Here is a 15187-nt window from a genome sequence, read left to right on the forward strand (position 1 = left end):
CACCATGGGTAGACCACTTCAGCTTTAGGACACTGTGGTGTGGGAGACAAACACTGGTCCCTGCTTTGCAATCCGTGCTAGTTAATTCCCACCTTCGTGACTGCTCCTGTCCCAGGCTACCTGCTTCCCTAACCCTGGCCTCCAGACCTCTGTCATTTTTGAAGGAAGAAGCTGAGGAAAAGGGTACAGACAAGTGGGGAAAGCAACAAAGTCTGTAATTCGTATACACAAACACGTGTCCACCTGTCATGCGCTACATTAGCCGCACCTATGTTTGCATAAATCTGGCATATACTCTATGTTTAAATATATCAGCAGGAGCAAAAGCACTTGCAGATATCCTTATGCACGTTGCCACATTCTTGCAACAGTCGGGCAGAGCCTATGTGTATATAGCTGGGGCTCGGTATTTGTTGTTGAGTAAGTGTGCATATGCACAGTCTCACCCTCAGTTCCCTATGGCAGGGCATGTAGTTTTTATGTATAGATGTTTGTGTGACACGTGTGCTCACATATGTCCCTGTTTGTACATGCGCAAACAGCTTCACCCAGCTTTGGTCTCTCTCCTCTCTCACAGTGCCTGGCCTCAGGGGTCCCCAGATTTTAATAAAAGCTGGATAGAGGAGGCTGCTGGGGGAGAGAAGAATTTTCTGTTCCTCTGACCATTCCCTCTGGCTAGGAGTCATGGGAGAGAGGACAGTCACTTTGCCCTTCTTGTTAATTTGTTAATTCATAGTTTTAGTTTTTTAAGTCGAGCATGAGGTATAATTTACGTATAGTACAGTTCACCCTTCTTAGATGTGCATTTCTATGAATTTTGACAAATGTAAACATATAGTCAAGATATGAAATATATTAGAGAATGGTTCTATCACCCCAGAAAGTCCCCTCGAGGCAGAGGGACACAGGTGATGAGGGAGCCCGTGCAGAGGCCTGGGAGACGCTGGGGTGGGGGGTGGCATGGCTGCTATTGTGTGTCCAGTGTTAGTGTGTCTGTTGGGTCAGGACATCCTTGCTCCTCACTCTGAGGCGGAGGCTGGGATTAGGATGAGGGGAGTGAGGCAGGGTCGTGTAAGAGCAGGATCAGAGCCTGCTTCTATTTAAATTTTTGATATTTTGTCACCGTGCATTTTTACATTAATTTTTACTTTTAAAAATATTGCATTAAAATACTGTTTGCCTTGATTGCTGAGTTTTTTGCTGCCTCCTTAAATCTTGCACCCACGACAAGCGCCTCCCCTGCCTCACCCTAGTTTTGGCCCGGCTCTGGGGACAGGGAACTTGCCTGGGGTAGGGCGTGTGCTGCTACTCTTTCCACCTCCCCCCACCTCTTCACTTCTCCCACTCAGCCCCATCCATGACCTGTTGGCCCTTCCCTGGTGCCTGAATAGGGACGACCCAGGGCGGAAGGGCAGTTTTACCATCAATTGCTAAAAAAGGAATGAGGTTCCCTTTCCGACCCTCCCCCACCCCGTGCATATATATATGCACCCCCACCCCGTGCATATATTGGCTGTGAGTCTTCACACTTTCTCCCATTCCACGTTTCAAGGGCCCTTGCTTCCCTCATTTATTCTACATTCACTGACACCCCCTTGTGCCAAGACTCTGCTCTCAGGCACTCCCAGTTGGTGGGGAAGACAGAGGAGGAAGCAGACATGAGGTTCAGTGTGGTAAGGACAGCGACAGAGGGTGAAAAGGCAGGGGGTGAGGGCTTAGGAAGCTTTGCATTGGGGGTGGTGCCCGGACTGAGGCTTGAGAAGGAGGAGGCCCCGCTTAGTAAAATGGAGAAGGGCGCCTGAGACAGACAGCAAGCAGTTCTGCGGGGCTTAAAGAGCCCACACGCTGGTGAGCTAGTCGTCCCGCATCCCACGTGGTGCTTCACACGTTTCATGTGACCTGTCCTGGGTTTTTTAATTTTTGAATCAGTTGCCAATGTTTAAAAATCCAGGGACTTCCCTGGCGGTCCAGTGGTTAGGATGCTTCCATTGCAGGGCGCATGGGTTCAATCCCTGGTCGGGGAACTAAGATCCCACAAGCTGCACAGCGCGGTCAAAAAATAATAATAATAAAGTAAAAATCCAGAGATTTCACCTAGAAATCTCAAATCCTTGTCTCACCAGCAAAAACAAAAACAAAACAAACCAAGAGTTCCGGCAATGTTGGTGTATCCTGCATGGTAACACTCGGCCAAGTAGCAGGTCTCCCACATCTCACTTACTTATGTTAACTCCTGTGCTCCCCACTTTGAAGTCTAGAACTGTGCTGTCCACTGTGGGAGCCACGGGCCACATGTGGCTATTGAGCACTTGAAATGTGGCTAGTCTGAATTAGGATGGGCTATAACTGTAAAATACGTGTTGAATTTTGAAGACCAAGTACAAGAAAAGAATGTAAAATAGCTCATTAAGGGATTCCCTGGTGGCGCAGTGGTTGAGAATCCGCCTGCCAATGCATGGGGCATGGGTTCAAGCCCCAGTCCAGGAAGATCCCACATGCTGCGGAGAAACTAAGCCCGTGAACCACAACTACTGAGCCTGTGCTCTAGAGCCCACGAGCCACAACTTCTGAAGCCCGCGCACCTAGAGCCCGTGCTCCACAACAAGAGAAGCCACCGCAATGAGAAGCTCGCACACAGCAACGAAGAGTAGCCCCCGCTCGCCACAACCAGAGAAAAGCCCACGAGCAGCAATGAAGACCCAACGCAGCCAAAAATAAAATAAATTACAAAAAAATAGCTCATTAATAATTTTTAAAATATCGATTATATGTTTCAGTGATAATATTTTTATTTTTTCTTTATTTAAAAAATTTTTAAATTTTTATTATTATTTTTTTTGGCTGTGTTGGGTCTTTGTTGCTGCATGCGGGCTTTCCCTAGTTGCAGTGAGCGGGGGCTACTCTTCGTTGCAGTGTGCGGGCTTCTCACTGCGGTGGCTTCTCTTGTTGTGGAGCATGGGCTCTAGGCGCACGGGCTTCAGTAGTTGTGCCTCGCAGGCTCTAGAGCACAGGCTTAGTAGTTATGGCTTAGGTGCTCCACGGCATGTGGGATCTTCCTGGACCAGGGCTCAAACCCGTGTCCCCTGCATGGGCAGGTGTATTCTTAACCACTGTGCCACCAGGGAAGTCCCGATAATATTTTTATATACGGGGTAAGTAAAATATATTAAAATTGGTATTAACATGTTTCTTACTTTTTAAAAATAGAGCTACCAGAAAATATAAATTTATATATGTGGCTTACAGTATATTTGTATTGGTCAGTGTGGGTCAAGAGCCTAAAGGGCAGATGGAGGACCAGGCAAAAGGGGTAGGCAGGGCCAGACCACAAAGGAGGGTGAAGGAGGACATTATGACAGTTAAGAATGTGAACTTTAAAGTCCATTGTCAGAGGTCAAGACCCATGTCTGCTCCTTATGGCTGTACTATCTTAACTTCTTTGAACTTTTAGTTTCTTCATCTTGAAATGGGGACAGAAAATAGCATCTCCACAGAGCTGTTAATGTGAAGCACTTGGTATATAGTTGGCACTCACTGAAGGATAGGCAGCAGCATTCTGCTCAGCTGTGGAGCTGGAATTTAATTCTCAGGCACTGACGGGTTCTAGGCTGGGGAGTGATGGGTGTTTCAGAAAGATCCCTCTGGAGCAGGGGCTGGGCAGAAATTCAGGTGGGAAATGAGTGAGCGTCCCTGTACACCTGGAGAAGCGGCTGCATCCAGGGCACGTGGAGAAAAGAAAGCCCTAGTACGTGGTGATGGAGGGGATGTGGTGGGAGAAGGCAGCGTGGAGGGCCTCACTGAGGTTTCTAGCTGGGCGATGGGATGGAGGGTTTGAATGTGCATCCAGAGAGGGAAAAGCTGGAGGGGCTCTGCCAGGCCAGGGACTGGGCCAGCCTTGCTTACCTCTGCCTTCCCAAGGCCTAGCACGGTTCCTGGCACACAGGTGCTCAGCAAATATTTGCCAAATGACTGGAGGGCCAAGTGCTGCCTTTAATACCATAGTCCAGGGCTTGCTACTGGTACTAAGTCTACCAGCTGTGTGATCTCAGGCACATTACTTCACCCCTCTGGGCTTCAGTCTCCTCATCTGTAAAAGGGGAATAATAACATAGCCCCCTGGTGGGGTGTTCTGAGGATTCAGTGAGGTTATCTGTATGGTGAGTGCTCAGTGACTGTTGGCCTCAGGCTCCCCACTTGATCCCCCTCCCCAAACACACAAGGCCTGCCTTTTCTACCAAGGCTCTCACTTCCTTGGAAGAAGAGAAGCCCAAGGGGAAGCAAGTGCCTCAGTCATTCTCCCTTCCCCCTGAGGCTTAGCAGGAGAATGGAGGTTAGACTGCAGGAAGAACTTTCTTTTAGAGCCAAGAGTGTCCAAATGGGTGTTAAAAATTAAACTTCTCCGATTTCCTTCCCTGTCCTTCATAGATATTAGTAGATAATTAGAAAGCATTTGGGGGAGGGGGTGATAGAGTGTGTCTCTTCATTCTTGGTCTCCTTGAGCATCACAGAGAGACTTGGCAGGAAAGGGGCCAGGGCTGGAGGCCTAATGGGGCCATAACCTCCCTGTCCCTGGGATGTGGGAGCCCAAGGCCCCCAGGCCTTTCACTGATCTGGGGTTGTGGGTGAGACGTGGGGATCACAAATGAGCGGGGGTAATCAGGGATTGCTTGTGATTGTGCAGATCTGGCTGGGCTCTGCTGCAGTGACCCAGGAATCCTGCCTCCAGCTCATATTCCATTTCCTTATTTCCAACTCCCTCTCTGATTACACATGGCAAAACTCCAAGACTGCTGAAGCTGTTTGAGTTTTAACGGGGAACCAGCCTGACTCAGTGAAAGAACAGGGGTTCAAGAGCCAGAGAACTTAGGGTTTAATGTCTACCACCCATTAGCTGAGTGAGCTAGAGTGAGTCACGTTAACCTCATTGTGCTTCAGTCTCTTCCCTTGTAGAGCAGGCATAGTAGGACCTCCTTCCAAAAGGTGCTGGGACATACAGATGCAGCTGTGTGTACACAGCATGCTAGAACGGGGCCCAGCACATAGGCTGGTGCTTCAGCAATGCGCTCATGCCACAGCTGGCTAGTGCCCGTGTCCGGTGGTGCCTGGCTCAGTGTTGTCTCTCTCTCCCTTGCTCTTACTTCTGCTTCACAGTCCCCATCCCCTCCAAAGCCAGCAGCCTTTCGGCCCTCTCATTGGCCAAAGACAGCTTGGTTGGCGGCATCACGAATCCCAGTGAGGTCTTCTGCTCCGTGCCAGGCCGGCTCTCTCTGCTCAGCTCGACATCCAAGTACAAGGTGACAGTGGGGGAGGTCCAGCGGCGACTCTCACCTCCCGAGTGCCTCAATGCCTCTCTCCTGGGTGGTGTCCTTCGCAGGTAGGAAGGCCAGCCCACAACTTCCTGCACAGTGTCAAAGCTAAAATGTGTGGTCGTTTCAGACTTTCTCAGGGGATCGGAGAGGGGCCGGACCCACCCCAGGCCACAGGGTCATCTCCACCTCAGTCTCCCTGGGGGATTGTGCATGCTCTCTGGGCAGGCCTAGGTCCTCAGCAGCTCCCATGGGTCTGTGGGCTTGGGGGTCGCGGGTAGAGAGGAGCCTGGGTACAGAGAGTGGATGGAGGACTCACCCACATTGGGCACGACGGTCTGGGGGAGGGAGAGTGCCATCTCCACCCCATCCCTCAGGAAAAGGGTCCCGAGGACCTAAGGCCCATTCCCTGTGTCAGTATAGGCCTCTCTGGTGCGTGTGTTTTGGGGTGGGGAGCATGGGGTGCATGGTTTGTCTTCATAGTTGTGTCTGTCTCTCTGTGCGTGTCCTTGTGCCTGGGTATTTCTGCTTCAGGGCTATGAGCTTTGATATGTTTGAGGATAGTGTTTGTGTGTGTGCACGTGTGCATGTGTGTGTATATGTGGTGTAGGAGTGGGTAGGAGTGTATGTTTCCGTGAGTGTGAGTTTCCTGTGTTACCTTTAGTGAGATGTGTTGGTTACAGTGTTCTACTCTGTGTGAGTGTGTATGTTGTATGTGTGACTGCATGCGCACGTGGAGCTAGACATATGTGTGTTTACCTGTCTGTACCTTTGTGTGGGGCTTCGTCTGTGCAGGTGTGGGAGTATCTCCTTATTCCTTGTCTCTTTGAGCGTCCCAGAGCGGCTTGTATGAGTCTGTGAATGTCTGTACAAATGTCCCTGGGATCCTGACTTGGTGTGAACATGTGTCTCTGACTGTGTCCCTGGGTATTTGAGTCTGTGTGTCTGTCTCTATTGGTGTATGTGTCTCTATTCTTGGCCCTCAGTGTGTGTTCATCTGTGTATGTGTCTATGTGCCCCTGGGCAGCTGTGTGTGTAACAGTGTCTCCCCATGTGTCTGTGTTTCCCTGTGTGTTTCAGGGTCTGTGTGTCCCTGGGTAGCTGTGTTGGTGTGCTCAGGTGGGAAAAAGGACCCTAAGATGCTGGTCCATCCTGCCCCACCTTGGGCTGTCCCTGTTATTGAGAGGATTAGGGAGAAGTGAGGGGTTCCTGGAGCTGCGTGCTAGGCCCCCCATTCCCATCTTGGCTGCAAAACCAGTGAGATTAGGAGATTGGGATCAGGTAAATAGAGACTCCAGAGTGTCCCCAGGACCAGACCCAAGCCTCAGCAGGGTTGGTGGAGGCAGCAAGGCCCTGTTGGGTCACTTAGCATACATGCTTCATTTTGTCTTCATAGTGTGTGTCTGTCTTTCTGTGTGCATGGCAAGGGCCAAGTCCAAGAATGGGGGCCGGTGCCTGCGGGAACGGCTGGAGAAGATTGGGCTCAATTTGCCAGCTGGTCGTCGCAAGGCCGCCAATGTGACACTGCTGACTTCACTAGTAGAGGGTGAGGCCTGAGGGGACCTGTGTCATCCAGTGTGACTGTGTGTGGCTGTCTCTAATGCAGGAGGGTGTGTTAGTCATGTGTGTGTTCTCTGTGCACCATGTATAAGTAAGGGGTGTGTGTGATATATGTGTACAGTCTTTAAGTGTATATGCAAGCACACATGTGCATGTGCTGGTGCAGTAGAGAGCGTGTGTGTGTGTGTGTATGGGGGGAAGAGTGGCCAGTGTTTGGATGTGGTAAAGAGATGAGGGGGTCAGAGTCCCTTCCTTGGAGGTTGGTGACTCTCAGCTCGATCATCTTGAGTTCAGGCTCTGGGACAACTGGTGGGCTCAGCTCCCACCCCTTAGCTCAGAGCCCATCTGAGGTAGCCCCAAGGGAGGGCAGCGGGGTTGCGTCTAGAGCTGAGAGGGGAATCGAGAAAAGATATATATATAGAAGCAGGATGGCCCCGGTCAGGGGTTGGAGTGTCAAGGCCATGCTCCAGGCTCAAAGGTACACCTGGCTGTAGTGACGGCTCATCTCTCTGCCTCCCCTCCCTCCTAGGAGAGGCTGTACACCTGGCCCGAGACTTTGGCTACGTCTGTGAGACCGAGTTCCCAGCCAAGGCGGCTGCCGAGTACCTGTGCCGCCAGCATGCTGACCCGGGGGAGCTGCACAGCCGCAAGAGCATGCTGCTGGCCGCCAAGTGAGCGAGAGCGCCACGCACCGGCTGCCATGGGTGCCGTGTACAGGCACATGTTGGTGCAACGCACAGACACAGACACCAAGCATGGGCACAATGGATACCACTCGTGTACATGTGATGTACACATGGTACATGCAGCACTGCACACAGGCACACCTAGGTTCCATGCTGTGCACGTGACAGGGCACACATGGATACATGTGAACATAGCTGGGTTCTACACATCAGCAAACACAGTGTCACAGACAGGCTGACGTAAGTCCATGTGTGGGCACCACCAGCCCCAGTCCCGTCATGGGTCTGAGGTTCTCTGGCCTTGCTCCCCCTGCCTGAGCCTTGCCAATCAGCCCCTCTGCTCCAGTGACCTCCATCAGGGCACCAACACCCACCCAGACCCCTGGGTTGACCCCCCTTTGTTCTTACTTCACACCTGACCCCTCTGCAAGTCTCACTGATGCCTCCCTCACCACCACTCACATGCCACCTCAACTCTGGTCTCCCAATCTTACTCCTGGACGTTCACCCCAGTGCCCCTCTCTTCCCCCAGCCTCCCTGCACATGCACTGATCCCTACCCAAGAGCCTTCAATGGCTCCCACTGCTACTGCAGTTGATTTTCAAACTAGGTTCTGTAGGGATGCCGCAGGGCCTGTTTAATGAACTGGTGTTCCATTAAGATTTAGTTTTTAGAAAGGGTCCCATTGCAAGAAGAGACAGACACGGGGGCGGGTTTGAAAACCACCATTCTGTCAAGTCCAGACTCCTTTGAGGGCCCCCATAATCTGGTCTGCACAAACTCCACCCGCTCCAACTAACCCACTTGCTCTCTCCTGCCCTCCTGTCCTTGGGCTTGCTCTTCTGCTTAGAACACCATCCAGTCCCCCCACCTAACAGTCCTTCAAATCACAACTCCATCCTCCCGCCTTCAAGGTTTCCTCAAGTCCCCTGGGCAGAATTGGAATCACAGACTCATGGGACTGCCATGACTCATGGGGCCTTTGAGGCTGCTCATATTGGAGCTGGAGAAACATATCTAGGGCAGGGATCACCTCACTCATTAATCAGCTAACTCATCAAGCACTTTCTGGGTCCCAGTCATGTCTAAGATGCTGACCAGGTTCCTTGGTGATGCAAAGGTGAGACACAAAGTGATTCTCCTGCCTGAGCCATATATCCAGCCACATACTGGAGATGGATTCAAATCCCAGCCTAGTCACTTGGGCAGGTCATCTAACCTGTCTGAAACCACCCAGTTTCCTCTTCCATGTGATGGGAATGATAATAACATTATAGATTTGTTGTGAGGATTAAGTGAGATGATACATACAGTGTGCTCGGCACAGCATCCAGGCCTCAATTCATGTTCACTGCTAGCTGTTATTTCAGTTATTTAAGGCAGATTCCGGATTGTTCCCCAATAATTTCATAGACAAACCTCTTGAAGCATTGGCTGTTTTGGGTGGAGGTGGCAGTAGGAGAGGGAATCAAGGAAAGTTTCCTGGATAAGGTAGGAGTTGAGCTGGACTTGGAACGTGGGCAGGACATCCACAGAAAAGGAAACCGTAGGGTATTGGCATGTGCTATTTATTAGGTGTATTTATTAGGTGTGTGGGCAAATCAGTTAACTTCTCTGAACCTTAGTTTACTTTTCTGTAACACGGGTATGATCATCATTTGTAGACTGCTGGGTCAGCAATCATATATATAATGTATATAAAGTACCCAGTATGTGGTGGGTCCTTCCCTGGACTCAGACCTTTGTCCTCTAACCTCTGACCCTCCTTTCCCCACCAGGCAGATCTGCAAGGAGTTTGCAGACTTGATGGCGCAGGACCGTTCACCGCTGGGGAACACCCGCCCAGCACTCATCCTGGAGCCCGGAGTGCAGAGCTGCCTAACACACTTTAGCCTCATCACCCACGGCTTCGGCGGGCCTGCCATCTGTGCTGCCCTCACTGCCTTCCAGAACTACTTGCTGGAGTCACTCAAGGGGCTGGACAAGATGTTTCTAAGCAGTGCAGGCAGTGGGCATGGTGACACCAAGGCTTCGGAGAAGGATGCCAAACTTCGGAAGTAACTGCTTCCCCCACCCCATCCCTAAGGGGCTCCCAAGGTCTGAAATGAGGCCTTTGCTCCTGGGGGTGGGCCTGACAGGATTAAAAGGTGGGGTTGGAGTCAGGCCAGAAAGAGAACATTCCTCCAGAAACCCATGAGTTAGGGGTCTGGGCTGGAGTAAGGGGAGGTGGCCTCTGTGGTGGTTTGTAGATAAGGGCCCAGGCGTCTGCCTCGCGTGTGCAATTTTCTGACCCTTGACTGCTGAGAAAGGCTTGGACAGGAAATTGCATGGAAAAGCCTGGTTCTTGGGGCCAGTGCTGCCCACTAGGGTGCCCATTAGGGTGATGGGTGCTCCTAGAGGCCAAGGCCTTGCTGTTTTTACTAACAGCAGGAGAGGAATTAACAAACCAGGTGCTACTGAGGAGTTGGTGCCCTTCATCCCAGAATCTCCTACCCCCAGAAAAGGGGTGCTGGCAGGAGGCCCCAGTGGGCTCTTTGGACCCCTGCCACTCTTGGAAAGAAGTGGGCAGGAGGGGCCCTCAAGGAACAGAGAAGATAAACACAAATTGGATAACTTGAATCCAGGCTGCACTTCAGTCCTGTTGCTGTGTCCTATTTATTTATGTTGTAATTTAAAGTTTTAAAATGTTCAGTGCAACTTATTTATCCCAATGAGTTGAGGACTCGTTTCAATGTCTTCTGCTTATGCACCAAGATGTCCAGCTGGACCAGGATGGAGAGGGTGTTTTTGCTTGCAAAGGGCTGTTGGTGGGCCGGGAGGGAACAAAGATGTCAGGGACCCCAAGGTTGTTGCTGGGATTTTGTATTTGCTGTTGTTTCTCTTGACCCTGCAGTCAACGTACCTCCCCAACTCTCAGATTGCTTTCTCATTCTCTTAATAAAACCTTTTCATTGGACATGAAGCTCTCCCTGTCCTTCTTTAGCCCAAGGTCACGGGGGAGAGGCAGGGCCTGGGAATTGGGGGTGGGGGGTGGAGTGGGAGGGGGACTATAAGGGGGAAACCTCGGAAGGGGCTGTGGGCATCTCTGGGTGAGGGGGTACAGATGGTGGGTCTATCTGGCTTGTCAGTGTGGCTGCTGTTTGTGTGTGTGTGTGTGTGTGTGTGTGTGTGTGTAGTGAATCCTGGGGGGGCTGTATGTGTATTATTGTGACTTACTGGGCCGTGTGTGTGAATGTGTCAGTCCAGCTATTAGGTCTATGTGATGTGTTAACATGACCGTTGGTGGTGGGTCTGTATGTGTGTCAATATGAATGCTGCTGATGATTACGTGTGTCTGTCTGGCTCATTCAAATCCAGCTCTTCTGTCTCCTTGAGGATTTCATTCTTGAGGCCACTTTTCTTTCCTGCACCTTTATTCTCTCCCTCTCTACTGAATCATCTATACTAAATCGTTCCCCAAAGGACACATATTCTATGATCTCTCACCTTACAAAACATAAATCCTTTCTCCATTTACTTCTTTTGCAGTTGGAGAGTTTTTTTTTTTTTTTTCTTAACCTACCTGGAGAGTTTTTAAAAGATTGCTACACCCCTACCTCCATTTCCTCACCCACTCCCAATTCACTCCTCAACCACTTTAATCTGTCTTCTATCCCTACCAGCCTATGGAAATCCACTCAGCAAGGTCCTCGATGGCCACATGTCAAACCCAAAGGCCCTTTTTCTGGACTTAGCAGCATTTGACATGGCTGACCACTTGCTCTTCTCTGAAATTCTCTCTTCTATTTATGTCCAAAATGGAGTACTTGGGCATCCCTGGTGGCGCAGTGGTTGAGAGTCCGCCTGCCGATGCAGGGGACACGGGTTCGTGCCCCGGTCAGTGAAGATCCCACATGCCGCGGAGCGGCTGCGCCCGTGAGCCATGGCCGCTGAGCCTGCGTTCTGCAACAGGAGAGGCCACAACAGTGAGAGGCCCGCGTACAGCCAAAAAAAAAAAAAAAAAAGAGTACTTGACTCAAGTACTCAAATCTTGACCTCGCCACCTTCCTGACCCAGTTGCTCAAGCCAGAAATTAGGGAGTCATATTTGATTCTTTCCCTACACCCAATCCATTAGAAAGTCCACATCCTTTTCTATCTCCTGTGCTACCACCCTAGTCCTCGAGACTCTTACAATAGTCTTCCGACTGGTCCCTCTGTTTTCACTGGTACACCTTCATACTAAAGCCCTGCAACAATCCAAACTTTGCCTACGTCCTCAACCATATCTTAAACTATTCTCTTCATCACTCACTTTGCTCTAGCCACACTGGTTTCCTTTCTGTTCCTCAAATTACCACTTTTATGCCTCAGGGCCACTGCACTTACCTGTTCTCTTTGCCTGGAATTCTCTTCCCCCAGTTCTTTGTAGGTGTGCTGCCAGAGACAGATGATCAGGTGTTTTGCAGAAATGAAAGGTCTGGGCGTCATCGCCCAGGGGAAAGGTCCAAAGATGTGATTTCTTCTCCCAAGAAGTTTCCCTGCCTCAGCCCACACATATGAAAGGAGGATTGGAGTAAAGGCTGAAAGTATGTTCTGCTTTAACGAAAGCCCTGGGCCTGCAAGAGACATTCTACTACTAAAATTATTTTACACTATGGGAAGTTGAAGGGATTAAATGAGGTAAGACACATGGCACTTAAACTATTTCAGCACCCTCTTCCATCTCTTAAGGGTTCCTTGTCAGCCTCCCTAACCTCTTCACTAGTCAGAGCTAAGCTTCCCTACCCTGAGGCAAAACAGGTGCTCTCTTCTCCAACCTATCCCCTCTCACCTCAAGCCTGGGAAGGAATAAATTGTTTTCAGTGTATTAATCACCTGAAAGCAGATGGGAACCAATCGGGAGACCATTCTGAGCAGTGTTTGGCCAGGAGTGTTAAAGCATCAGTGCATTCCCAGTGTTTTTCAAACTTGAAATTGATTTAGGACATAGCTGGCATTAACAAAATCTGGTAGAAGAAAACAGATTAGAAAATATCAGAGTGCACTACATCACGACTCAGTCATACATATATACATACCTGTAAGAAAAGTTCCAGGAAGCAATGCTTACCCTTCTTACAGTAGGTATATATATATATATATACAGGCGTGAAGTAAAAAATGTATGCCGAGGCCATATCAATTCAGTTGGGTCATGGCTTTATGAGGTACAGAAGAGGGAAAGGAAATTGGGGACCTGGGTTGGTAAAGGATTATGAAATGTTTAGCATGTCAAACCAAAAAGGTAGGCTTTATTCTATAAGCAATGGAAAACCATCAGAAAAGTTTTAAGTGAGGAGAGGAATGGATGATCCAATTTTTCGAGTACAGAGGAAAAACTGGAGAGGGAGGAGATTAAAAGTAGAGAGAGCTTCCCTGGTGGCGCAGTGGTTGAGAGTCCGCCTGCCGATGCAGGGGACACGGGTTCGTGCCCCAGTCCAGGAGGATCCCACATGCCACGGAGCGGCTAGGCCCACGAGCCATGGCCGCTGAGACTGTGCATCCGGAGCCTGTGCTCTGCAGCGGGAGAGGCCACAACAGTGAGAGGCCCACGTACCGCCAAAAAAAAAAAAAAAAAAGAAGTAGAGAGAAGTTAGGAAGCTGTTAAAATAGTCCAAGAGGGACTTCCCTTGTGGCGCAGTGGTTAAGAACCCGCCTGCCAATGCAGGGGACACAGGTTCGAGCCCTTATCTGGGAAGATCCCACATGCCACGGAGCAACTAAGCCCGTGCGCCACAACTACTGAGCCTGCACTCTAGAGCCCGCAAGCCACGACTACTGAGCCTGTGTGCCTAGAGCCCGTGCTCCACAACAAGAGAAGCCACCACAATGACAGGCCCGCACACCGCAATGAAGAGTAGCCCCTGCTTGACACAACTAGAGAAAGCCTGCGCACAGCAACAAAGACCCAATGCAGCCATAAATAAATAAATAAATGGGGGAAAAAAAAAATCCAAGGGAGTTCCCTGGTGGCTTAGTGGTTAGGATTCCAGGCTTTCACTGCCATGGCCTGGGTTCAATCCCTGGTCGGGGAATTGAGATAATGGAGATGGAGATTTTCATTAAAAGATTTAGGAAGGTAAAGCAAGCATACTCCAACAAAAATTAATAATAATAAAAAAAGATTTAGGAAGTAAAACTGCCAGAACTTGGTGACTATGTGAAGGTTGGAGATAAAGAAGGCATCAAAAATGATGCCCAGCTAAATGCAATATGGTATCCTGGATCATATCCTAGAACAGAAAAAGGACGTTAGTGGAAAAATCAGTGAAATCTGAATAAAGGCTGGAGTTTAGTTAATATCAATACTAATGTGCCAACCAATGTTGGCTTCTTAGTTTTTACAAATGTTAACATGTTAACATCAGGGGAAACTAGGTGAGGGGTATAAGGAAACTCTGTGTTATCTTTGCAACTTTTCTGCAAAACCAAATTTATTCCAAAATAAGCTTATCAAAGATAAATGATGCCTAGGTTTCTGGCTTGGGCACTTGGGAGCTGGGGGCTGATGGTAAGGCTTAGATTTAGACATGCTGAGTTTGATGTCCCTATGACTAGAGGGTGAGATACCTAGAATTAAGTGTATCTTGAGCTCAGAAAAGAGATCTAGATTGGAGAAAACAGACTGGAAGTCAGGGTGGGCTGGTGGGCTTGCCTATGAGACTGCCCTGGGGACACTTATATTCAAAGGCAGAGAACAATTTCATTCCTCGTGAGGCTTGGATGCAGAATAACAAGTTTATCAATAATTACGTACTTATTGAGCACTTACCCCATACCAGGCCCTGTTCCAAATGCTTTATATTTGCACATGGAATCCTCATACAATTTTAACCATTCTACAGATGGGAAAACCGTGAAGCAGGACTGCTCATGCCTTAGTAGTGGCACTCAACTGGGGCAAGCCTAAGAATCACCTGTGGAGTTTTAAAATAGATGCCTTGGAAAGAGATTCAGGAATCTAGCCCAAAGCCCACACCTATGCATACTGATGGTGGTGTTTGATGATGAACCAGCTGTGGTCATGTGAATCATCTCTTTTGCCCATTTAGTCAATGATTAGCTTGCCATTGGTAAATGATTAGCATTTACCATTGGTGTATTAAAAAGTGTACGACATTCAATTTGATATTAATCCAATACTGTTAATACAAATGGGCTGATCTATACGGAGTATCTTAGAGAGATGGTATATTTCGCCTCAGATAAACCCAAAACCTATTGTATGTGGTATTACGAGTAGCACAGAATGGAATAAAGTAGGGCTTACCTTAGTTTAAGACCAAATGGTGCTCACAGTATGGTTCCCAGACCAGCAGCATCAGCATCAATTGGAAATATCAGAAATGTAAGATCTCAGGCCACACCCTAAACTATAGGAGTAGGACCCAGCAAGCTGTGTTTGTAAGGAAGCTGGGATGCATGCTAAAGTTTGAGGACCACTGCTCCAAAAAAGCTTCAATCTGGTGGTTCTCTATCATCACCTAAGATTAGAAGCTTTAAAAAAATATTCCTAGTTTAGGCCCCAAACCTGTTTGTTAGAATCCGGGAGTGAATGCAGCCTAATCATGTAGACTAAAAAAGAAAACTCCCCAGGTGACTCATACATACATCT

The 15187-nt window shown here is 49.1% G+C and overlaps 1 protein-coding gene across 3 annotated transcripts in view; it reads left to right on the top strand.

Annotated features, from left to right (window-relative positions):
* Window positions 1-10508, top strand: part of TFAP2E (transcription factor AP-2 epsilon) — a 17679-nt gene extending 7171 nt beyond the window's left edge. Inside the window, exons 4-7 of one of the 3 annotated variants that reach the window (XM_067725457.1) lie at window positions 5152-5374; window positions 6734-6852; window positions 7396-7537; window positions 9331-10508. In XM_067725457.1, coding sequence (XP_067581558.1) covers window positions 5152-5374; window positions 6734-6852; window positions 7396-7537; window positions 9331-9613 — 767 coding nt within the window. In that variant the 3' untranslated portion in view covers window positions 9614-10508. Of the gene's footprint in view, window positions 1-5151; window positions 5375-6702; window positions 6853-7395; window positions 7538-9330 lie in introns of all 3 variants that reach the window. The other 2 variants (XM_067725459.1, XM_067725458.1) reach the window with 2 other exon arrangements.
* Window positions 10509-15187: the final 4679 nt, after the last annotated feature.

Source organism: Pseudorca crassidens, chromosome 2 (assembly GCF_039906515.1).
Source record: "Pseudorca crassidens isolate mPseCra1 chromosome 2, mPseCra1.hap1, whole genome shotgun sequence".
NCBI lineage: Eukaryota > Metazoa > Chordata > Mammalia > Artiodactyla > Delphinidae > Pseudorca > Pseudorca crassidens.